The 25,196-nt window shown below is 42.3% G+C and overlaps 2 protein-coding genes across 3 annotated transcripts in view; both read left to right on the forward strand.

Annotated features, from left to right (window-relative positions):
• Positions 1-7,117, forward strand: part of LOC103137064 (metalloendopeptidase OMA1, mitochondrial-like) — an 11,342-nt gene extending 4,225 nt beyond the window's left edge. For both annotated transcript variants that reach the window (XM_007550594.2, XM_007550595.2), the window contains 7 exons: positions 635-863; positions 1,033-1,206; positions 1,350-1,457; positions 2,742-2,870; positions 3,060-3,134; positions 3,526-3,675; positions 6,301-7,117. In XM_007550594.2, coding sequence (XP_007550656.1) covers positions 635-863; positions 1,033-1,206; positions 1,350-1,457; positions 2,742-2,870; positions 3,060-3,134; positions 3,526-3,675; positions 6,301-6,615 — 1,180 coding nt within the window. In that variant the 3' untranslated portion in view covers positions 6,616-7,117. The remainder of the gene's footprint in view (positions 1-634; positions 864-1,032; positions 1,207-1,349; positions 1,458-2,741; positions 2,871-3,059; positions 3,135-3,525; positions 3,676-6,300) is intronic.
• Positions 7,118-10,907: 3,790 nt separating this feature from the next.
• Positions 10,908-17,694, forward strand: LOC103137170 (metalloendopeptidase OMA1, mitochondrial-like). The gene is made up of 6 exons (XM_007550784.1): positions 10,908-10,937; positions 11,922-12,029; positions 13,314-13,442; positions 13,632-13,706; positions 14,098-14,247; positions 16,878-17,694. The coding sequence occupies exons 1-6, from the start codon at positions 10,908-10,910 to the stop codon at positions 17,190-17,192; spliced, it is 807 nt and encodes a 268-aa protein (XP_007550846.1). The 3' UTR covers positions 17,193-17,694.
• The last annotated feature ends 7,502 nt before the right edge of the window (positions 17,695-25,196 follow it).

Below are 25,196 nucleotides of genomic sequence, written 5' to 3' on the forward strand. Positions count from 1 at the left end.
GATTCAAATGGCCTAGTTGTGGTTTTAAATCAGTAACATATTCTGGCTTAAACTTTAGATTAGATATTTTCTAATAAATGACAAGGTATCCTTCATTTACTTTACTCTAAAACATCAGTCACCAATATCTATTTAATGACATTTGTATTATGAAGTAAGACAAATAATACAAACATATTGGTTTACATGCAACAGATTCCCTTATTTGTTGATTAAAACAATAAACAATTATCTTAGATAGAAAAAAAAAACAATGTTGTTTGAGTTCACTAAAATAAAATCCAAACTCGGCTGTATTCAGGCCTTTAGGGAAGTGATTCCAGGCACCTGCACCATATGTTTGGGTTCTCACTCTGGGATAATTAAAAACCTGCCACATAGCGGCTTCGTCAGACCCTCGGGCCTTCCGTCGCCTCTTTAAAGATTAAAGGATTAATCTCAGTCTGTATTTCCACAATTCTGTTTTGTACTCTCCTTGTTTTTCATTCTCCGCCATAAGAGATGTTTCCCAACATGAAGGAAGCTTTAAACGATTACAGTCTTTGTACTGTTGAGCACCACTGGCCCACGTGTGATTTTATTTTATTTTTTTAACTTATTTACCTGACTAGTTTCTCCTCCCTTTTCTGGGCAGGAGTCTAAGGAAATGGTGGGGGTCTCTACCAGACAATCGCCGACAGCTCGTGCGCGAATGGCTCCAGAGGCGCCGCTGGCATCTGGCGACGGGAGCGGGAGTTGCTTTGGTGATCGTGGCCCTTCTGCTCCTAACACACCTGGATGAGTCCCCGGTGACGGGGAGGACCCGCCTCCTTGTGTTCAGCAGGGAGAAGTACATGGAGCTGGCTGCTCTGACTTCAGAGGCGGTGAGAAACGGGGGCAGACTCTAATCACCGCACTGTTTCTTGAATATTCAGTGCTGCTGAAATGTGATTCTCGGTAGCGGTTTCACCCAGATCCTCAAGATCTGCAATGAAAACAGGGAAAATGATGTCTGGAGGGAAATAAAAACGGCCCTGTGACTGTGTGTTTCAGCACCTGGAGGAGTTTGCGGAGCTGCTTCTTCCTGCCACTGACCCTCTTCACCAGATGGTGGAGCAGGCGGTGCAGCTCCTAGCACAAAGGAACAAGGACATCCCAGAAGTGTCTGAAGTCCCCTGGAGTGTTCATGTGGTGGAAAGTCCCCAAATCAATGCCTTTGTCCTTCCAGTAAGTAAAAACAAAAGAGACACGGACCCAAAACTTTTTTCACTTGTTCATGCCCCTTGTTACGTCAGTACAGCATGTGGCTCAGGCATGCATTATGATTAAGCTTGTTCTGTTTTTCTTTTTTTTTTTCTTTTTTTTTGCAGAATGGGAAAGTGTTTATGTTCACTGGGATGTTGGGAGCCGTGGCAGATCTGGACCAGCTCATGATTGTTCTTGGACATGAAATGGCTCATGCTATCCTGGACCATTCGGTAAGCTCACGACCTTATGCAATTGCTGTTGCTTAATGCTAATTGCTTTTATTAAAGCAACTTGTCGTATTTTTAATGATGTGGAATCTGTTTTAATGAAGCATATTAGATACGGATCCTTGCAAAAGTCTAAAACGCCTCAAACGTCTTCACATTTTGTCACATTAAAGCTACGTAGATCAATGTTGGAGGTTTTTTTTTTCCAAAAGGCCGACATATAAATGTGAATCGGGGAAAAGAAATGCAGTCAACGCTGTTCAGAAAGATGTAGAGTTTTAAAATGACATAAAAAATGTTTCCAGAAACCAATATGGACTAGATGAAAGTTCTTGAATTCCCAAGTGTTGCTGCCCCTTTCTCCTGCTGCTACAACGTCCAGGTTCTGGAATATGATGAAATCAGCCTCTTTATGTCTACAATGTCTTACCAAAGTATTCATGTTCCCTTTGTATCTTTTCCACATGTCGTCATGCCTTGTAGAAAATGACAATATTTATATACCTTTCTTAAATGTCATTCTAATTTTGTTGCCATTTTCACACATGCAAGATTTGCGAAGTGTGTGACTAACAATAGTTGTCATGCTGAAAGATTCTCCGACCTCAGCTGTCCTCACATGTGAGGAAAAGTTAAGAGCACTGCAAATTCAAATGTTGCTTCTTGGAAAAAATTGTTTTTATTGTCTTCTTTGAGTTCTATGACTATGTCACTTTGGGCTGCGTCAATTAACACCACCTTGTCTAGATATCACCCTTTGCTCCATCCATGAGTCGGTTTATTTCGACTGTGGCACCCCTTTCGGATTTATTGCGTCAGACTTTGCTGCGACTCCGTGACAGTCCCCTCCAAACACCCACCTAGTGCTGATTTATCAGGGCTCGTTTCTTTTTCAGAAACACTTTTCCCTGCAGTTCCATAATCCCCATTTGCTCTGTTCTAAAAGCTCCAAATAACTTTTTGGGCATTTCAAGTCTGTAGACATCCTGGGAGGAGATGCTCGGGAGGAGATTTTAATTAGCTGAAGGGGAACGAACGTCGATGACCTCGAAGTTACAAAGTTAGCGTGCCGTGATGGATAGACTCTTAAAACCTCTAAATCTGTTGCAGCGCAAAGTGTTTCAGCAGAATAGGTGAGAACAATCAATATGTTGCAGCTGAACCATTCCCCTCTCCTCCCCTCTCTCAGAAAGTTTTCAGCTCTGGTTTTCCCTCTTTAACTTTATTCCTGCTGTTGATATGCTGTTGCTCACATCCTTGTTTCATCTTCTGCCCCGCTCCCTCCAGGCAGAACAGGCCAGCCTGTCTCACGTTGTGGACCTCCTGTCTCTTATTGTGGTGACAGCCATCTGGGCGCTGTGTCCTGGGGACAGCTTGGCACTGGTGGGAGGGTGGGCAAAGGACAAGCTCACGGAGGTGAGGTATTACTATTCATAATTTGAGTCATTTGAATACTTGGAGCTGCAGGCAGGGCGTTGAAGCTAAAGTGAGAATAGCAGGAAAAATTACAATGTTCGAAGAGTTACGTCAGTTTTAAGCTGTAAAATGTGAAAGTTGTGTTTTTTTGGATTGTCGTATGTGAAAGTTCTTCTTTCACCTTTGCAGCTGATGTTCAACCATCCCTACAGTCGAAAACTGGAAGCTGAGGCAGATCAGGTTGGATTGCATTTAGCTGCTAAGGTACCACTGCTAAGTTTGTTTCACATTAGTCCTGAATCTATAGCTACGATATTGCTGCAAAGTCTAGATTCCAACCATTTACTATTGTTATTACAAAGTACTGACTTGTGCTACACACATCTTCACTACAGGTGCCAGTAATTTTGAAAGGTGCTCCATGAAGTTTAATGCACACTGTAAAAAATTAAAGTAATAAGTGGAATCATTTTCTATGTATGTTTTGCTGAAACACTTTGCAATCTGCCAACGAGGCACCAGGGGGCACTGTTGTCAAACTAAATTCAGCTCCTTTAGAAAGGCTTTTCATTTGTGTACTGCTGTGTTACGTGTGTATTTTTTGATTAAGAGTTGTATATGTGCATGTGTGTGTGTGTGTGTACGTCTTTCCCAGGCCTGTGCAGATGTGCGAGCAGGCCCCGTGTTCTGGCAGCAGCTGGAAATTGTAGACAAGCTTACAGGGAATCCCACGGTACCCGAGTGGCTGTCGACACACCCCTCACACAGGAACAGGTCCGGTCAGATGGACCGCCTCATCCCACAGGTAGAATAACACACAACAAGCGCCACATTCAGCTGTGTCTCCACCAGTTAACAAACAAAAGCATTTCTTCACGGGATTGTCACAAGCCGCCGACTGAAGTGAGAGCATTTCTTTTCATCCTCGTCGGACGTTTGTTGTTTTGAACAAAATGCGTAGCTTTAGGTGCTGTTTGAAGATGTCTGAATAGAACTAATGAAGCATCTGGAGAGCTGTATGCCCACCTGCAGACACGGAGAGGGAGCCGCAGAGGAAGCAGAGACTCGGGGAAGAGGAGGAAAAGATGCAGGGCTTTAGGAAGACAGGAAAACCATTTTGTTGTGCCAGGCCCTGGATGCTTGGCACAGGCAAAATGTCATGTAGGATTTGAATGTTTTGGATCTGGAAGAGAACAGCTCTTATCATTAGCCACTCAGTCTCACAGGACGGGACACTCTGCTGGCGCGGTGGGAAGACAATCATTACTATCTTAAGGCTAAAGAGGAATCAGCAGGCACTAAAAATGAAAAACAACTTCGACAGTGGTTGTACGCTTTATACCTGTGAGTATTTTAGGCAGCCATACGTGTTGCTGTAGTCGGAATATCGTCGCTCCATCAGATGCTCCAAGCGGTAACGTCGAACAGATGGGCAAAGCCTCTTAATTGTCCATCAGGTGGCAAAGTTGTGGAGTTTGTGCATCGCTTACTTCCCTGTGAGACGGGCTGACCTCTAGCAGCAGTTGTTGTCGAGGCCAGGATGTAGCTGCAGGCAGCGAAGTGATGAACGCTGCGGCGCGGTTATTGTTTGTGTGCATGAGCTGATAAAACTCTGTTTCTGGTGCGATAATATATAATACCCGGCTCACACCAAGCAGTTTGATCCAGCCGAGCAGCACAGATGAACCGGCTAACAGCTGAGCTTCAGCTGAAAGTGATGCATAATATGATGTTTTTAACCTTGCGAAGGGGTGACAGCCTCAAGCTACTTAACCCGACTCTTCTGGGGGCACTCCTCCTCCTCCACAAGTGTGCTCATCATCCTTAAGCAAAGCAAATTAAGTCCACAGGTAGCATGAGAAGGACAGGCTGTCGAGTGGATAGTTGAGTGCACGTTTGTACACGCACACTTCCTTTGGAAAGTATTCATCCCCTTTCTGGTTGCTTTTTGTTTTATGGGTTTTTTTAAATGATAAGTTGAAACAAAAGTGGTGTGTAAAAAAAAACACATTTGGAAATAGAGGTGGGCATTTATCGTATCGCTTTTCATTTATCGTGATAAATTTCTTGCCTCGGTAAGAATTTCGATTTATTGTTGCCCACGATGAATTCCAATTAATGATGTTTAAAACTCCCCAAAACTCTCCGCGTTGGCGGCATTGTTATTTTTTTTTATGATTTTCTCCACTGCTTGTTCAATAAGAATATCAACAAATATCAGTAAATCTGGAAATATGACTATATGCTGTGGGTGTCACAAAGGAGTGTGTTATTAATGGGAATGTTCTTCAAGAGCTGCATTTGTGTTTGTGGGGCCGCGATCGCTGCGTCACGCTTTCACAGCCTGTTCAATTACCTAGAAAACATCAGGACAAAAAATTTGCGGTAAAACTTTTAGGTTTCGAGGTCTAATACCCCAAGCTTTGGACGCCTCAAAAAGAAATAGGTTAAAAAAAAAAAAATGTCAGTATGGCACAACTACAAACCTTGTTGTGGTTGAAAGAGGAGCATTAATCAGAGAAGTAGCAAGAGGCCCCATGGTAACTCTGGAGGGATCCGGAGCTCAGGTGGGACAATCTGTCAACATGACTACTGTTAGTCATACAATCCATACGTCTGGCCTTTGTGAAAGAGTAGCAAAGAGAAAGCCATTGTTTAAAGGAAGCTATTAGAGGACCCATTTAAAGAGTCCCCACGAGAAATGTAAGGAACACGGCTATCATGTGAAAGGAGGCACTTTGGTCAGGTCAGACCAAAACTGACATTTCCGTCGCACCCGACTCATCAAAATTTCTATTTCATCTCAAATCCTACAATGCAGAACACAGTTAACATCATCACCTCCACAGTAAAACATGTAAAACATGGTGGTGGCAGTATTATGCTGATAGAAACATGGACACAGGTAAATATTTGGTCATCTCGAGGTGACCAAATATTCATTTAATTGCTGCAAATGAATGTGGTTGAGATTCTCCTTCCAGAAGAGCTTCATATAAAACTTTGCTAAAATACGTTGAAGTTGAGGTCAGTAAGTTACAAGATATGAAAAAGTTGGAGGGATGTGAATATTTTCACAATGTATATGAGATTCTAAGTACAGAAGAGGGACTATATTTAACTACTACAAGTATATTTATTACAAAAATATGCTATTTGGTTAATTCACACAAACTAACACTTATTTTTTCAAACTGATGTGATAATATTAACATATGTGTTGGGTGAGCTCTACATCTAGTTGACCAGCGTGTTTGCAGTGGCAGAGCAGATGTGACCATTTGTTCATAAAGAAGGAAGAACATCTTCAATTAGCAGGATTTGTTTGTTTCAGACTGAATATAGATTGATCAAAGATACGTTGTGTCATGATTTAGAGCTGTCATCGATTAAATCTATACCTGTTTCTGCTTTTTGTTCATCTGTGCAGGCTCTGGAGCTGAGGGAAACTTGTTCATGCCCCGCGCTTTCTCCTGTTGACCCTCGAGCTGTCTTCTCAAAGACCGTCAGCGAGTTGCTGGCCAAAGCTAAAGAGCAGGGGGTCGGAGGGCTAGAGGGGACGCGCGAGCCACAACCCGTCTCCGCCTCCGTAGGACTGCCGGTTTCTCAAACGGCGCTCGCTTCTCCCTCACAAGTGGCTCGGTTTAACAAAGACAGGGTCCCTGCTGTCACGTCTCCTCTCCCCACCGCTGCAGGGGAAAGATCCCAGCATGTGCTGCAGAACACCAACCAGCAGGGGAGTTAAAACCCAAACAAACCTTCAACAAACTTCACTCACTCTATTGACAAACTTGCTACAGTTTGAAGAGGCAGGATTTTGTATTTTCCAGACACAGAGTGTCATTTTAGAGCACAATCAAGTAACTACGTTAGCTTCAGTCGTTATGAAAACGCTGCATAAATCAAAGGTGACTTGAAAGAAACTTGACTTTGCGATTTAACGCCTTGAAATTGAGCCTCTGTCTCTTTAACAAGCTCCTGCTTTTTACCGAGACTCCGCCTTCAACACGTCATCCCGAAAACGTCTCTCCTTTAAAAACGTTTTTAACCAGCTTTTCACTGAGAAGTTCTTCATGTGCTGAGCTCAGCAGATGCAATGCTCCACCAGGTGTTTGCTAATTGCTGCTGCCGCTAGTCTGAAGGAGATAGCTAGCATTTTGAAACTCTGACTGGTTGCCACAGGAGATTCAAGGATTTCTCAAACATGCATGAAAGAATCAAAGCAACACTCCTGGTGTGTCTTTGATGAAGGAAAAACATTGTAAAACGGGAAAAAGTCTAATTTACATAATACTGCCCCTTTAAAGCTTTCTGTTTCTTTCCTACATCTATATGCAGCCACTTAAAGTGGTCCCTAAGTGCCCAACACATTAAGATCCCAACCATTACTGCGACGGCCACAGTGGAAGATGATGTTCGGGAAAGTTTTCCAAAAACAGATTGCTGAGAGTATAATAAATAAAATAAAAATAAAGAAATGGGGCAAAAAGTCAGCAAAGCCAAATTGAGAATGCTGTCCATGTCTAGTGTCCATAAAGATGCCACTTTAATTAGCTAACCTTGACCAGGGAAATGCTGCATTAATTAGCAAAGCTCCCATACTTTGTGAGATTAATATGTGCATTATTCATCGATGCACGGCAACAGCCGGGAAGAAGCACTTAGGTGTGCATGTTTGATGCTTCGTCCATAGCGAGGTGAGGCCATCTTGCGTTCTGGCTGCGACCGTCGCATTCTCATGCAGCACACACACCCTATGCACTTTATGCATTTTCTAGCCTGGGGGACCTAATCGGGCGAATTGATGCTGGCCTGTTTTAGGACACAGTTCTCTGCACAGGAATACCAATGTCAAGGTGTTGAGCTTTTGAGGGTGAAAGAAAAAAAAATGATGGGACTTTTTTGTTTTTAAAACTCTCATTTAATAAAAGCAAGCAGAGTGAGAAAACATTGATATTTACAGCAGCAGCCTTGGGGAGCAGTCACGCACCGAGCAGGGGAGGGCAGTTATGGTTCAAAGCTAATGGTGTTCTTTTATGTGCGAGTGTGTGCTGAAATTAAATGGTACACTTGGATACACCATGAAATCAAATTCTACAACTGTGTTATCATTGCCGAAAATTGGTTTATTTTACGTTATGCGTTTTAGATTCAGATCCAGCCGCCAAAAGAGAGAGTTTTCCCTGTAGCTGGCGACGGCGGCGGCGGTAGTAGTTTGTGCTTTAACCGGTGGGTGTCCGGCTCAGTTGTCCGGTCAGGACACTTCACCTGCCTTGGTGCGTAGCTTCAGCCACCGGGCAGCCGTGGCTACAATCCTGTAGCTTGCCACCATCAGCGTGCGAATGTGTGTGGGAATCACTGAACGTAATGTGTAATACTTTGTGGTCCTCTGGACGAGGTAAAGCGCTATACCATTTGTTTGACTTTAGCGGAAAAGTTCTGCATAGGAATCTAAGTCTGTTAGATTCAGGAAGTGCATTGAATTAAATGGAAAAAGAAAGAAACTGTTTTATTTCAGCAATTCAGGAGAAATGTGTCCTGTAAACACTTTTATTAAATTAAAATTGTACTTGAATCAAGTTTATCTTGCCAGTTTTTTTTCCTCTGCCAGATCCATAGGCTGACATGGATTAAATTGCAGCAAGAAATAGTAATAATAATAAAAGGAATAAAATATATTTTTTCTGTGTCTATAATCAACGGCCACCTACAAAGAGCAACACAGTTTTAAACAGAGTGAATCTTGGGGATCCTATTTAAAGAGTTAGCTCGAGGTCCTGTATGTCATCATTATTTACAGATAATGTCACGCTCTTGGATTCGTAGACTGCTTCCTTGCTGGCCCCTCACAGCTCACTAGAAAGATGTAAAGTTATGAAATCTCATAAAATAATACCACAAGCCAATCATAGCGTGATGAAAGCTGTCAAAACTCCCAAGAGTCATCCTCAGTACTGCTCCTTTGTGACGTCTGCCAACTGTTACAAGCTCCATCTTCTTGAATACAAGACCAATTTTGTCATGTCTACACTGCCTTGTATTCATACGTATTGGACTTTTCCCACATTTTGTAACCATATCTTAGTTTTATTCAAACGTAACAGTATCTTATTTGGAGTTGATGTGATAAACTTGAAGTGGTGTGTTCTTTTGGTAAAGAGTTTTTAGAAACAGAAACCTGACATGTTTTGTCATGGGTTTGTATTCATCGTCCTCGAGTCAATCATTTCTAGAGCCGCTTTTTGCTGCAAGTCCAGCTGCTGGGTTGCAACATGTAGACCTCCACATTTTTATCCCAATTCTTTGCAAAATTGCTCACCTCCAACGTTGTTTTTAGATTTTATATCTAAACTTTTTACTAGGCCATTATAACACATGAACTGTTGCATAGTAGCTCTGATTGACGGTTTATGTTGAGTCATCCAGCAAGAAGGCAAACCCTAAACTCCACTCTCAAGTCTTTAGCAACCAGTAACAGGTTTTCTTTTTGCATTTTCCTGCAATTACCTTCGTACCTCTGCCTATCCTCTCCTACATTGAATGGCAACTGTGACTAAAAAAAACAACTGATTATTTCCCCTGCTGAAGAGAATTATCCCATCAGCATAACCCTGCCACCACTATGTTTCACAATTGAGATTGTATGTTTATACTGTTCGGTGTTAATTTTTATTATCTTTCAAGGACATCAAAAAAGTTCAATTTCAGTTTTTCATGTCCCCTTCATGGCTTCTGGCAAACTGCAAATGAAACCTCTACTGACTTTTTTTCCTGCCAGTCTTCCATTAAGCCCAGATTGGTGGAGTACACGGCTAATAGCTGCTGCGCAGATAGATTCTCCCACCTGTACTGTGGCTCTCTCAGCTCTTCCAGAGTTGCCATCGGCCTCTTGGCTGCTTCTCTGATTCTGTCTTACTATGGTTTGCAGAGTTGGCATTCTATTTGCTTTTTTTTTGTTTGTTTGTTTTTTGGCTGAAAAAAAAAATTCTGTGGGGTATAAATAGTTTTGCAAAGCACTCAGTGTACTAAAACAGCTGTGGAGTATATGCGCCTGCTGGATACGTGCTGCTGTTAAATAAAACTGAGAGGAAAGCAGGAATCACAGCTCTTAATACAGATTTCCTTCCTCTCTCCTGGTCACATTGTTGCGTTGCACAGGGAGGCGGGCGTTTCCCTCGCCACTCTTGGAGAAATTGGAACATGAGCAGGCAACAGATGACACACTTACACCCAGAGGTAATTGTAATGAGCATGATACAATACACACACACACACAGAGCAGAGTGAGTAATTGTAGCTCACAGAAGACTTAATCAAGGAAAACCAAGAGACAACGGCAGAGCGTAGAAATAGAAAAGTAGTTGAAATGAAACCTTGGGCTCTGACAGGAGAAAAGAAATGTTTTATTTCAAGTATAGTGTGCGTCATAATGTCTCCATTTATATCAAGATCTTTGATTTTTTTAACATGCCACTATATGAAGGCTGTATGCAAAAGTCCTTGTCTCTGAAGTGTCTCTGCAAACACACACCGCCTTAAGCAAAAAAAAAAAAAAGTGAAAATCTTATTTCTGTTTTATGTCTATAAATTCACCTCAAGTCTCAGTTTGTTTTGTTTGTGTTTCCTCCCGCCCACTGGAGACACCAGACAAGCTTCTGAGACCCTAAACAAAAGGGCTTGCGGGTATTTTCAGGTACAGACGAGCGAAGAAACGCCGAAGACGGCGCAGGAGAAGGCAGCACACCCACCACCAGAGAAAGCAGGATGCCTGGTAGTCTGCAAACTTGAGATGCTGTTCCCCCCCCACACTGCCCTCTCCAAACAACAACACTCCCAGAGAGTCAGGCCAGTGAAAGTGCAGCCCGGCCCATCTGCTGTGTAGGTGGCTGAATGACGTCCCAGAGTGCGAGCTGCCTGGCCTCTGACCTCCCCGCTGAGAGTTGCTTAAAGTGGCTCCTTCTCGGCTCCATTTCGTGGAAACACACACCGACACACACGCAGCTGCCCGTCCACGTCGCACTGCGCCGCGCAGGGAATATGGTGACGGAGAGGCAACGTCTGGTTGTGGTAAAAGTTGCCACGTCCTTCCGCTTGCGCATTAATTATAGATGTGGCATGTGGGTGTCTGATTGATATGAATATTTTACTGCTTTTAATCACTGCCATTGCCAGAGTGATGGAGCATCTGGCTGTATTACCTGGGTAATTAAAGAAGCTGTCTCACAAACGCGCTCACGCAACTCTCTGAGGCTGTGTCTGCGATATGAGACAGAAGTACTCAGGAGGCTTACTAATGAGTCCAAATTAAATTTGGACTGTTTTGAGGCAATGGAGCCTGAGAAAAGGTAGACGCTGCTCCACATTTCATTCTTGTTGTCTCTCTTCTCTCTGCTCAGCAAAATGCTTTTCAAATTGGCTGGATGCAAAACAGGAAAACAAAGCAAAGCAAAAATAAATCTATCTGTAGTTAAATGTCTAAACCTAAATTTTGCGTTTTCAGTCACAATTATCCTCTTGACTGATTGCAAATCCATCTGTGTTTACAGTGTTCAGTGGCAGCAGGAGAAAATTGGTTATGACCAGATTCGTCTGCCACTACTGTACGGATTATAATCATAAATATCGTCTCATCATGTCCATTCTTTTCCTGTTGGAGCCAAAAAAAAAAAAAAATTCTATTTATAGCAATCAGGGCAAAACCGTGGGGCTCTGGCAGCCTGGTTTATTCTTTCAGGTGCTGTCTAGTTTTCATTTAAGTAGGTTGACAGCACAGAGCTGCTTTTCAACTTCATAAAAACGCTTGTCCGAAGCAGCTTCAACACTTTCCACAAAGCAGGTCTCTGTACTTGGACCAGCTCTGTGCGAGTAATTGAAAAGAAATCAACAGCCATTCTTTGAAGACTGCCAAGCATGGCATGTTGAATGAAGCGGCCTGCGAGTGTTACGGCGATAACACTGGCTGCACCGCTGCTACTCCTCAGTTATGTATTACTTGCGTTTTGTGCGATACTATTAATTTTAAGTGTTTTCTCTCTCTNTTTTTTTTTGCAGAATGGGAAAGTGTTTATGTTCACTGGGATGTTGGGAGCCGTGGCAGATCTGGACCAGCTCATGATTGTTCTTGGACATGAAATGGCTCATGCTATCCTGGACCATTCGGTAAGCTCACGACCTTATGCAATTGCTGTTGCTTAATGCTAATTGCTTTTATTAAAGCAACTTGTCGTATTTTTAATGATGTGGAATCTGTTTTAATGAAGCATATTAGATACGGATCCTTGCAAAAGTCTAAAACGCCTCAAACGTCTTCACATTTTGTCACATTAAAGCTACGTAGATCAATGTTGGAGGTTTTTTTTTTCCAAAAGGCCGACATATAAATGTGAATCGGGGAAAAGAAATGCAGTCAACGCTGTTCAGAAAGATGTAGAGTTTTAAAATGACATAAAAAATGTTTCCAGAAACCAATATGGACTAGATGAAAGTTCTTGAATTCCCAAGTGTTGCTGCCCCTTTCTCCTGCTGCTACAACGTCCAGGTTCTGGAATATGATGAAATCAGCCTCTTTATGTCTACAATGTCTTACCAAAGTATTCATGTTCCCTTTGTATCTTTTCCACATGTCGTCATGCCTTGTAGAAAATGACAATATTTATATACCTTTCTTAAATGTCATTCTAATTTTGTTGCCATTTTCACACATGCAAGATTTGCAAAGTGTGTGACTAACAATAGTTGTCATGCTGAAAGATTCTCCGACCTCAGCTGTCCTCACATGTGAGGAAAGGTTAAGAGCACTGCAAATTCAAATGTTGCTTCTTGGAAAAAATTGTTTTTATTGTCTTCTTTGAGTTCTATGACTATGTCACTTTGGGCTGCGTCAATTAACACCACCTTGTCTAGATATCACCCTTTGCTCCATCCATGAGTCGGTTTATTTCGACTGTGGCACCCCTTTCGGATTTATTGCGTCAGACTTTGCTGCGACTCCGTGACAGTCCCCTCCAAACACCCACCTAGTGCTGATTTATCAGGGCTCGTTTCTTTTTCAGAAACACTTTTCCCTGCAGTTCCATAATCCCCATTTGCTCTGTTCTAAAAGCTCCAAATAACTTTTTGGGCATTTCAAGTCTGTAGACATCCTGGGAGGAGATGCTCGGGAGGAGATTTTAATTAGCTGAAGGGGAACGAACGTCGATGACCTCGAAGTTACAAAGTTAGCGTGCCGTGATGGATAGACTCTTAAAACCTCTAAATCTGTTGCAGCGCAAAGTGTTTCAGCAGAATAGGTGAGAACAATCAATATGTTGCAGCTGAACCATTCCCCTCTCCTCCCCTCTCTCAGAAAGTTTTCAGCTCTGGTTTTCCCTCTTTAACTTTATTCCTGCTGTTGATATGCTGTTGCTCACATCCTTGTTTCATCTTCTGCCCCGCTCCCTCCAGGCAGAACAGGCCAGCCTGTCTCACGTTGTGGACCTCCTGTCTCTTATTGTGGTGACAGCCATCTGGGCGCTGTGTCCTGGGGACAGCTTGGCACTGGTGGGAGGGTGGGCAAAGGACAAGCTCACGGAGGTGAGGTATTACTATTCATAATTTGAGTCATTTGAATACTTGGAGCTGCAGGCAGGGCGTTGAAGCTAAAGTGAGAATAGCAGGAAAAATTACAATGTTCGAAGAGTTACGTCAGTTTTAAGCTGTAAAATGTGAAAGTTGTGTTTTTTTGGATTGTCGTATGTGAAAGTTCTTCTTTCACCTTTGCAGCTGATGTTCAACCATCCCTACAGTCGAAAACTGGAAGCTGAGGCAGATCAGGTTGGATTGCATTTAGCTGCTAAGGTACCACTGCTAAGTTTGTTTCACATTAGTCCTGAATCTATAGCTACGATATTGCTGCAAAGTCTAGATTCCAACCATTTACTATTGTTATTACAAAGTACTGACTTGTGCTACACACATCTTCACTACAGGTGCCAGTAATTTTGAAAGGTGCTCCATGAAGTTTAATGCACACTGTAAAAAATTAAAGTAATAAGTGGAATCATTTTCTATGTATGTTTTGCTGAAACACTTTGCAATCTGCCAACGAGGCACCAGGGGGCACTGTTGTCAAACTAAATTCAGCTCCTTTAGAAAGGCTTTTCATTTGTGTACTGCTGTGTTACGTGTGTATTTTTTGATTAAGAGTTGTATATGTGCATGTGTGTGTGTGTGTGTACGTCTTTCCCAGGCCTGTGCAGATGTGCGAGCAGGCCCCGTGTTCTGGCAGCAGCTGGAAATTGTAGACAAGCTTACAGGGAATCCCACGGTACCCGAGTGGCTGTCGACACACCCCTCACACAGGAACAGGTCCGGTCAGATGGACCGCCTCATCCCACAGGTAGAATAACACACAACAAGCGCCACATTCAGCTGTGTCTCCACCAGTTAACAAACAAAAGCATTTCTTCACGGGATTGTCACAAGCCGCCGACTGAAGTGAGAGCATTTCTTTTCATCCTCGTCGGACGTTTGTTGTTTTGAACAAAATGCGTAGCTTTAGGTGCTGTTTGAAGATGTCTGAATAGAACTAATGAAGCATCTGGAGAGCTGTATGCCCACCTGCAGACACGGAGAGGGAGCCGCAGAGGAAGCAGAGACTCGGGGAAGAGGAGGAAAAGATGCAGGGCTTTAGGAAGACAGGAAAACCATTTTGTTGTGCCAGGCCCTGGATGCTTGGCACAGGCAAAATGTCATGTAGGATTTGAATGTTTTGGATCTGGAAGAGAACAGCTCTTATCATTAGCCACTCAGTCTCACAGGACGGGACACTCTGCTGGCGCGGTGGGAAGACAATCATTACTATCTTAAGGCTAAAGAGGAATCAGCAGGCACTAAAAATGAAAAACAACTTCGACAGTGGTTGTACGCTTTATACCTGTGAGTATTTTAGGCAGCCATACGTGTTGCTGTAGTCGGAATATCGTCGCTCCATCAGATGCTCCAAGCGGTAACGTCGAACAGATGGGCAAAGCCTCTTAATTGTCCATCAGGTGGCAAAGTTGTGGAGTTTGTGCATCGCTTACTTCCCTGTGAGACGGGCTGACCTCTAGCAGCAGTTGTTGTCGAGGCCAGGATGTAGCTGCAGGCAGCGAAGTGATGAACGCTGCGGCGCGGTTATTGTTTGTGTGCATGAGCTGATAAAACTCTGTTTCTGGTGCGATAATATATAATACCCGGCTCACACCAAGCAGTTTGATCCAGCCGAGCAGCACAGATGAACCGGCTAACAGCTGAGCTTCAGCTGAAAGTGATGCATAATATGATGTTTTTAACCTTGCGAAGGGGTGACAGCCTCAAGCTACTTAACCCGACTCTTCTGGGGGCACTCCTCCTCCTCCACAAGTGTGCTCATCATCCTTAAGCAAAGCAAATTAAGTCCACAGGTAGCATGAGAAGGACAGGCTGTCGAGTGGATAGTTGAGTGCACGTTTGTACACGCACACTTCCTTTGGAAAGTATTCATCCCCTTTCTGGTTGCTTTTTGTTTTATGGGTTTTTTTAAATGATAAGTTGAAACAAAAGTGGTGTGTAAAAAAAAAAAAAACACATTTGGAAATAGAGGTGGGCATTTATCGTATCGCTTTTCATTTATCGTGATAAATTTCTTGCCTCTGTAAGAATTTCGATTTATTGTTGCCCACGATGAATTCCAATTAATGACGTTTAAAACTCCCCAAAACTGTCCGTGTTGGCGGCATTGTCATTTTTTTTAATGATTTTCTCCACTGCTTGTTCAATAAGAATATCAACAAATATCAGTAAATCTGGAAATATGACTATATGCTGTGGGTGTCACAAAGGAGTGTGTTATTAATGGGAATGTTCTTCAAGAGCTGCATTTGTGTTTGTGGGGCCGCGATCGCTGCGTCACGCTTTCACAGCCTGTTCAATTACCTAGAAAACATCAGGACAAAAAATTTGCGGTAAAACTTTTAGGTTTCGAGGTCTAATACCCCAAGCTTTGGACGCCTCAAAAAGAAATAGGTTAAAAAAAAAAAAATGTCAGTATGGCACAACTACAAACCTTGTTGTGGTTGAAAGAGGAGCATTAATCAGAGAAGTAGCAAGAGGCCCCATGGTAACTCTGGAGGGATCCGGAGCTCAGGTGGGACAATCTGTCAACATGACTACTGTTAGTCATACAATCCATACGTCTGGCCTTTGTGAAAGAGTAGCAAAGAGAAAGCCATTGTTTAAAGGAAGCTATTAGAGGACCCATTTAAAGAGTCCCCACGAGAAATGTAAGGAACACGGCTATCATGTGAAAGGAGGCACTTTGGTCAGGTCAGACCAAAACTGACATTTCCGTCGCACCCGACTCATCAAAATTTCTATTTCATCTCAAATCCTACAATGCAGAACACAGTTAACATCATCACCTCCACAGTAAAACATGTAAAACATGGTGGTGGCAGTATTATGCTGATAGAAACATGGACACAGGTAAATATTTGGTCATCTCGAGGTGACCAAATATTCATTTAATTGCTGCAAATGAATGTGGTTGAGATTCTCCTTCCAGAAGAGCTTCATATAAAACTTTGCTAAAATACGTTGAAGTTGAGGTCAGTAAGTTACAAGATATGAAAAAGTTGGAGGGATGTGAATATTTTCACAATGTATATGAGATTCTAAGTACAGAAGAGGGACTATATTTAACTACTACAAGTATATTTATTACAAAAATATGCTATTTGGTTAATTCACACAAACTAACACTTATTTTTTCAAACTGATGTGATAATATTAACATATGTGTTGGGTGAGCTCTACATCTAGTTGACCAGCGTGTTTGCAGTGGCAGAGCAGATGTGACCATTTGTTCATAAAGAAGGAAGAACATCTTCAATTAGCAGGATTTGTTTGTTTCAGACTGAATATAGATTGATCAAAGATACGTTGTGTCATGATTTAGAGCTGTCATCGATTAAATCTATACCTGTTTCTGCTTTTTGTTCATCTGTGCAGGCTCTGGAGCTGAGGGAAACTTGTTCATGCCCCGCGCTTTCTCCTGTTGACCCTCGAGCTGTCTTCTCAAAGACCGTCAGCGAGTTGCTGGCCAAAGCTAAAGAGCAGGGGGTCGGAGGGCTAGAGGGGACGCGCGAGCCACAACCCGTCTCCGCCTCCGTAGGACTGCCGGTTTCTCAAACGGCGCTCGCTTCTCCCTCACAAGTGGCTCGGTTTAACAAAGACAGGGTCCCTGCTGTCACGTCTCCTCTCCCCACCGCTGCAGGGGAAAGATCCCAGCATGTGCTGCAGAACACCAACCAGCAGGGGAGTTAAAACCCAAACAAACCTTCAACAAACTTCACTCACTCTATTGACAAACTTGCTACAGTTTGAAGAGGCAGGATTTTGTATTTTCCAGACACAGAGTGTCATTTTAGAGCACAATCAAGTAACTACGTTAGCTTCAGTCGTTATGAAAACGCTGCATAAATCAAAGGTGACTTGAAAGAAACTTGACTTTGCGATTTAACGCCTTGAAATTGAGCCTCTGTCTCTTTAACAAGCTCCTGCTTTTTACCGAGACTCCGCCTTCAACACGTCATCCCGAAAACGTCTCTCCTTTAAAAACGTTTTTAACCAGCTTTTCACTGAGAAGTTCTTCATGTGCTGAGCTCAGCAGATGCAATGCTCCACCAGGTGTTTGCTAATTGCTGCTGCCGCTAGTCTGAAGGAGATAGCTAGCATTTTGAAACTCTGACTGGTTGCCACAGGAGATTCAAGGATTTCTCAAACATGCATGAAAGAATCAAAGCAACACTCCTGGTGTGTCTTTGATGAAGGAAAAACATTGTAAAACGGGAAAAAGTCTAATTTACATAATACTGCCCCTTTAAAGCTTTCTGTTTCTTTCCTACATCTATATGCAGCCACTTAAAGTGGTCCCTAAGTGCCCAACACATTAAGATCCCAACCATTACTGCGACGGCCACAGTGGAAGATGATGTTCGGGAAAGTTTTCCAAAAACAGATTGCTGAGAGTATAATAAATAAAATAAAAATAAAGAAATGGGGCAAAAAGTCAGCAAAGCCAAATTGAGAATGCTGTCCATGTCTAGTGTCCATAAAGATGCCACTTTAATTAGCTAACCTTGACCAGGGAAATGCTGCATTAATTAGCAAAGCTCCCATACTTTGTGAGATTAATATGTGCATTATTCATCGATGCACGGCAACAGCCGGGAAGAAGCACTTAGGTGTGCATGTTTGATGCTTCGTCCATAGCGAGGTGAGGCCATCTTGCGTTCTGGCTGCGACCGTCGCATTCTCATGCAGCACACACACCCTATGCACTTTATGCATTTTCTAGCCTGGGGGACCTAATCGGGCGAATTGATGCTGGCCTGTTTTAGGACACAGTTCTCTGCACAGGAATACCAATGTCAAGGTGTTGAGCTTTTGAGGGTGAAAGAAAAAAAAATGATGGGACTTTTTTGTTTTTAAAACTCTCATTTAATAAAAGCAAGCAGAGTGAGAAAACATTGATATTTACAGCAGCAGCCTTGGGGAGCAGTCACGCACCGAGCAGGGGAGGGCAGTTATGGTTCAAAGCTAATGGTGTTCTTTTATGTGCGAGTGTGTGCTGAAATTAAATGGTACACTTGGATACACCATGAAATCAAATTCTACAACTGTGTTATCATTGCCGAAAATTGGTTTATTTTACGTTATGCGTTTTAGATTCAGATCCAGCCGCCAAAAGAGAGAGTTTTCCCTGTAGCTGGCGACGGCGGCGGCGGTAGTAGTTTGTGCTTTAACCGGTGGGTGTCCGGCTCAGTTGTCCGGTCAGGACACTTCACCTGCCTTGGTGCGTAGCTTCAGCCACCGGGCAGCCGTGGCTACAATCCTGTAGCTTGCCACCATCAGCGTGCGAATGTGTGTGGGAATCACTGAACGTAATGTGTAATACTTTGTGGTCCTCTGGACGAGGTAAAGCGCTATACCATTTGTTTGACTTTAGCGGAAAAGTTCTGCATAGGAATCTAAGTCTGTTAGATTCAGGAAGTGCATTGAATTAAATGGAAAAAGAAAGAAACTGTTTTATTTCAGCAATTCAGGAGAAATGTGTCCTGTAAACACTTTTATTAAATTAAAATTGTACTTGAATCAAGTTTATCTTGCCAGTTTTTTTTCCTCTGCCAGATCCATAGGCTGACATGGATTAAATTGCAGCAAGAAATAGTAATAATAATAAAAGGAATAAAATATATTTTTTCTGTGTCTATAATCAACGGCCACCTACAAAGAGCAACACAGTTTTAAACAGAGTGAATCTTGGGGATCCTATTTAAAGAGTTAGCTCGAGGTCCTGTATGTCATCATTATTTACAGATAATGTCACGCTCTTGGATTCGTAGACTGCTTCCTTGCTGGCCCCTCACAGCTCACTAGAAAGATGTAAAGTTATGAAATCTCATAAAATAATACCACAAGCCAATCATAGCGTGATGAAAGCTGTCAAAACTCCCAAGAGTCATCCTCAGTACTGCTCCTTTGTGACGTCTGCCAACTGTTACAAGCTCCATCTTCTTGAATACAAGACCAATTTTGTCATGTCTACACTGCCTTGTATTCATACGTATTGGACTTTTCCCACATTTTGTAACCATATCTTAGTTTTATTCAAACGTAACAGTATCTTATTTGGAGTTGATGTGATAAACTTGAAGTGGTGTGTTCTTTTGGTAAAGAGTTTTTAGAAACAGAAACCTGACATGTTTTGTCATGGGTTTGTATTCATCGTCCTCGAGTCAATCATTTCTAGAGCCGCTTTTTGCTGCAAGTCCAGCTGCTGGGTTGCAACATGTAGACCTCCACATTTTTATCCCAATTCTTTGCAAAATTGCTCACCTCCAACGTTGTTTTTAGATTTTATATCTAAACTTTTTACTAGGCCATTATAACACATGAACTGTTGCATAGTAGCTCTGATTGACGGTTTATGTTGAGTCATCCAGCAAGAAGGCAAACCCTAAACTCCACTCTCAAGTCTTTAGCAACCAGTAACAGGTTTTCTTTTTGCATTTTCCTGCAATTACCTTCGTACCTCTGCCTATCCTCTCCTACATTGAATGGCAACTGTGACTAAAAAAAACAACTGATTATTTCCCCTGCTGAAGAGAATTATCCCATCAGCATAACCCTGCCACCACTATGTTTCACAATTGAGATTGTATGTTTATACTGTTCGGTGTTAATTTTTATTATCTTTCAAGGACATCAAAAAAGTTCAATTTCAGTTTTTCATGTCCCCTTCATGGCTTCTGGCAAACTGCAAATGAAACCTCTACTGACGTTTTTTCCTGCCAGTCTTCCATTAAGCCCAGATTGGGGGAGTACACGGCTAATAGCTGCTGCGCAGATAGATTCTCCCACCTGTACTGTGGCTCTCTCAGCTCTTCCAGAGTTGCCATCGGCCTCTTGGCTGCTTCTCTGATTCTGTCTTACTATGGTTTGCAGAGTTGGCATTCTATTTGCTTTTTTTTTGTTTGTTTGTTTTTTGGCTGAAAAAAAAAATTCTGTGGGGTATAAATAGTTTTGCAAAGCACTCAGTGTACTAAAACAGCTGTGGAGTATATGCGCCTGCTGGATACGTGCTGCTGTTAAATAAAACTGAGAGGAAAGCAGGAATCACAGCTCTTAATACAGATTTCCTTCCTCTCTCCTGGTCACATTGTTGCGTTGCACAGGGAGGCGGGCGTTTCCCTCGCCACTCTTGGAGAAATTGGAACATGAGCAGGCAACAGATGACACACTTACACCCAGAGGTAATTGTAATGAGCATGATACAATACACACACACACACAGAGCAGAGTGAGTAATTGTAGCTCACAGAAGACTTAATCAAGGAAAACCAAGAGACAACGGCAGAGCGTAGAAATAGAAAAGTAGTTGAAATGAAACCTTGGGCTCTGACAGGAGAAAAGAAATGTTTTATTTCAAGTATAGTGAGCATCATAATGTCTCCATTTATATCAAGATCTTTGATTTTTTTAACATGCCACTATATGAAGGCTGTATGCAAAAGTCCTTGTCTCTGAAGTGTCTCTGCAAACACACACCGCCTTAAGCAAAAAAAAAAAAAAGTGAAAATCTTATTTCTGTTTTATGTCTATAAATTCACCTCAAGTCTCAGTTTGTTTTGTTTGTGTTTCCTCCCGCCCACTGGAGACACCAGACAAGCTTCTGAGACCCTAAACAAAAGGGCTTGCGGGTATTTTCAGGTACAGACGAGCGAAGAAACGCCGAAGACGGCGCAGGAGAAGGCAGCACACCCACCACCAGAGAAAGCAGGATGCCTGGTAGTCTGCAAACTTGAGATGCTGTTCCCCCCCCACACTGCCCTCTCCAAACAACAACACTCCCAGAGAGTCAGGCCAGTGAAAGTGCAGCCCGGCCCATCTGCTGTGTAGGTGGCTGAATGACGTCCCAGAGTGCGAGCTGCCTGGCCTCTGACCTCCCCGCTGAGAGTTGCTTAAAGTGGCTCCTTCTCGGCTCCATTTCGTGGAAACACACACCGACACACACGCAGCTGCCCGTCCACGTCGCACTGCGCCGCGCAGGGAATATGGTGACGGAGAGGCAACGTCTGGTTGTGGTAAAAGTTGCCACGTCCTTCCGCTTGCGCATTAATTATAGATGTGGCATGTGGGTGTCTGATTGATATGAATATTTTACTGCTTTTAATCACTGCCATTGCCAGAGTGATGGAGCATCTGGCTGTATTACCTGGGTAATTAAAGAAGCTGTCTCACAAACGCGCTCACGCAACTCTCTGAGGCTGTGTCTGCGATATGAGACAGAAGTACTCAGGAGGCTTACTAATGAGTCCAAATTAAATTTGGACTGTTTTGAGGCAATGGAGCCTGAGAAAAGGTAGACGCTGCTCCACATTTCATTCTTGTTGTCTCTCTTCTCTCTGCTCAGCAAAATGCTTTTCAAATTGGCTGGATGCAAAACAGGAAAACAAAGCAAAGCAAAAATAAATCTATCTGTAGTTAAATGTCTAAACCTAAATTTTGCGTTTTCAGTCACAATTATCCTCTTGACTGATTGCAAATCCATCTGTGTTTACAGTGTTCAGTGGCAGCAGGAGAAAATTGGTTATGACCAGATTCGTCTGCCACTACTGTACGGATTATAATCATAAATATCGTCTCATCATGTCCATTCTTTTCCTGTTGGAGCCAAAAAAAAAAAAAAATTCTATTTATAGCAATCAGGGCAAAACCGTGGGGCTCTGGCAGCCTGGTTTATTCTTTCAGGTGCTGTCTAGTTTTCATTTAAGTAGGTTGACAGCACAGAGCTGCTTTTCAACTTCATAAAAACGCTTGTCCGAAGCAGCTTCAACACTTTCCACAAAGCAGGTCTCTGTACTTGGACCAGCTCTGTGCGAGTAATTGAAAAGAAATCAACAGCCATTCTTTGAAGACTGCCAAGCATGGCATGTTGAATGAAGCGGCCTGCGAGTGTTACGGCGATAACACTGGCTGCACCGCTGCTACTCCTCAGTTATGTATTACTTGCGTTTTGTGCGATACTATTAATTTTAAGTGTTTTCTCTCTCTATTTTTTTTTTCTTTCCGTAGAAGGTACACCTGGGTCTGTTTTTTTTTTTTTTTAGGTTCAGTCAGCTGCGTTGTAGCTGTCAACTGAGCTTTTGTTCTGATTTATTTTTACCTTATTACTTTCCATAAGAGGGAGTGTATTTGTGTCTGGCTGCGTGCTTATGTACAACTCCTACGCACAACAAATCTGGAACAAACTCCCAGAAAACTGCAAAACAACTGAAACACTGAGCTCCTTTAAATCTAGGCCTGCTTAGAGTTGCTTTTGAACCATAATAAATGAAACGTTGACCAACATATTTGATATGTATCAATGTTTTCACCTGTCAAAATGTAATGTTTGTCGCCGGTGTTCTCATTTGTTAACTGTAAATGCTTTTTTTTTTTTTATGATGTAAAACACTTAAAAACTGCCTTGTTGCTGAAATGTGCTATATAAATGAACTTGATTGATTGATGGATAATTTTCTTCCCCATAGAAATCTATGCTGGCTTAGTGCTTCTGCGTTTAACTGTGTTTCTCTCCTAAGTGAAGGGTTAGGGTTAGGCTTTGCTTACAGAGTCCTGGTCAACAGCCTCTGTGTTTAGCCGTATCTCTTTCTTTGTCAAAGGGACTGATGGAGCTTTTGCTACTGTCAATATTTCTTTCCCTTTGAAAACATGATGGGAAAGCTTTCCTTTCCTTTTTCTTGCTCTGGTTTCTGTACTCCCTGCTTTCAGGCTGTTGCAGCAGAACACCGAGTCTGGTTCTATCTATTAAAACACAGCAATCCTCCCATCTTGTTGCTACAGGCTTGGCCAGGGGGAGAGATTGGTGCAAAGTCAATGACTCCATAAAATCAGCTGGGCTTTGTTTAAGAGCTTTTTTTTTTTTTATCTTTTCACATTAATGATTGCATAACTGATTTTCCAGTGTTTCGTAATTTCATTTGAATACTCACCATTTATTAGTCAAAGTGGAGCTGCCATGACCAATTGTGAGCATGTTGCTGGACACACTTTGAAAAATACTTCTGCCACTTTTACATGGAAATAGATCTGTCTTTCTTTTTTTTTTTTTTCCAGACCTGAACAAATCTGAGGTCTATCTAGATTTTCTCCTCCACCCTGCAGTTCGGCTCCTGCTCTGATGGCCTGTCGTCCCTTCACCCCCTTCCTTCTTATCTTCTAATCTGTGCGTCGGGTGTGTGTTCATGACTGAACTGGTGGAGTTTTTATAGTCTGGCTGCTCTGATGCTATTAGAGATTAGGATGTTAACACAGTCCTTCATCTGACTGCATCGATCCCAACGCTCGCAGTGGAATCGCATTAATACTAACAACGTCAGGTACAAGCTTTACCCCTCGCTCTCTGTTCTACATCTGCTTCCCCGTCAGTGTTGATTTAGATTTAAATAACCAGCCCTCTTCCTGGTCTTTCAACGCTGGGAGGGGCCAATTTAACCAGAGGATGATGGAATGGAAGATTGCAGACGCTGATGGGGACTGGAGGCTGTGGAGATGAGATGAATCTGCTGTAATTGATCTTCCTGGTTTTAGTGATGAGGTGAATATATTAGGTAAAAAAAAAAAATAAAAAAATCAAACTCAAAGCATTAAGACGGCATTCCACAGGATCTGTATCAGATTTTACAACATGAAGCTGCATAATAAAGACCAAATATACTATACTGCTTATAGTTTTGACTATACTGCTTATAGTTTTGTGTTTTTGCTTTCTGCTCTTAAATGTTTCAAATCATCAAATAGTTTCATCCAATCCATCAAGGCCCTTAAACCTAACCTAGTTAGGCGTCTGTGACTGGTACCGAGCGTCTGCAACAGCAATATGTTTTAATATTGCTGTGGTGGAATTTGAACCCCCTCTTATTTGCGAACTTATTTTAATTCAGCCACATTCGAGGACTTTCAGGCATTGTCAGTCTCCAAATCTCAACAAGATTTCCGTTTGGACTCTGGATCTTAAATCCTCCTTTAGTAATTTTTGTATGGACTTGCTGCTGTGCTTTGGTTCATTATTCTGGTTTATGACCACAAGTCTGCTTAAGTTCAGGGTTGCAAACTGATGACCTGGATAATCACCACCACCATGTTTGCCCACAGTAAACATGGTGGTGGAGTTAAACTAAATACTGAGTTAGTTTAGCGGATCATGCACTCTTTAAGTTTCACTTCTGTGTTGCCAGTCAATTTTGAGATATCTCAAAAGTCTTGGGGATCATCAAAATGTATTGTTTGTTGGTTTTGTTTGCTAAACCTTTCGGAGGATACATTTTTCCCTTTCTGTTTCCAAAGCAAATGACTTTGCAAACTTTGTTGGATGTCAGTGACATTGCTTCTCGTCTGTTTGTGAATTTTGTTAGGTTGGGGCTTAGCGTGCTGTTTTTTGACATGATTTTTTTCTACTTCCTGCTGTTGAACAGGCTCTTTATTTTGCTGATCAGGAATTTATAGGGCCTATTTATAGGGCTAGTGAAAATGAGTCCAAAAAAATTGTACAGTCGGTAAATTCACAATTTAACAATTACCTAAAGCCAAGCTGCTTTTTTCTTTGTCTTTAAGAAATCGGCATTTGAAAACTGCTTCTGTATTTACTCAAGTTATTGTTGTCTGCTAGCAAAATCTGTTTGATGAGCAATTTTGTTTTTACTGTATAATCTAATTTAAGGCCCAAATGCTTTTTACATCACTACACCCTTACAATAGTATGTC

This window comes from Poecilia formosa, unplaced genomic scaffold (assembly GCF_000485575.1).
Source record: "Poecilia formosa unplaced genomic scaffold, Poecilia_formosa-5.1.2 Scaffold37, whole genome shotgun sequence".
Taxonomy (NCBI): Eukaryota; Metazoa; Chordata; class Actinopteri; order Cyprinodontiformes; family Poeciliidae; genus Poecilia; species Poecilia formosa.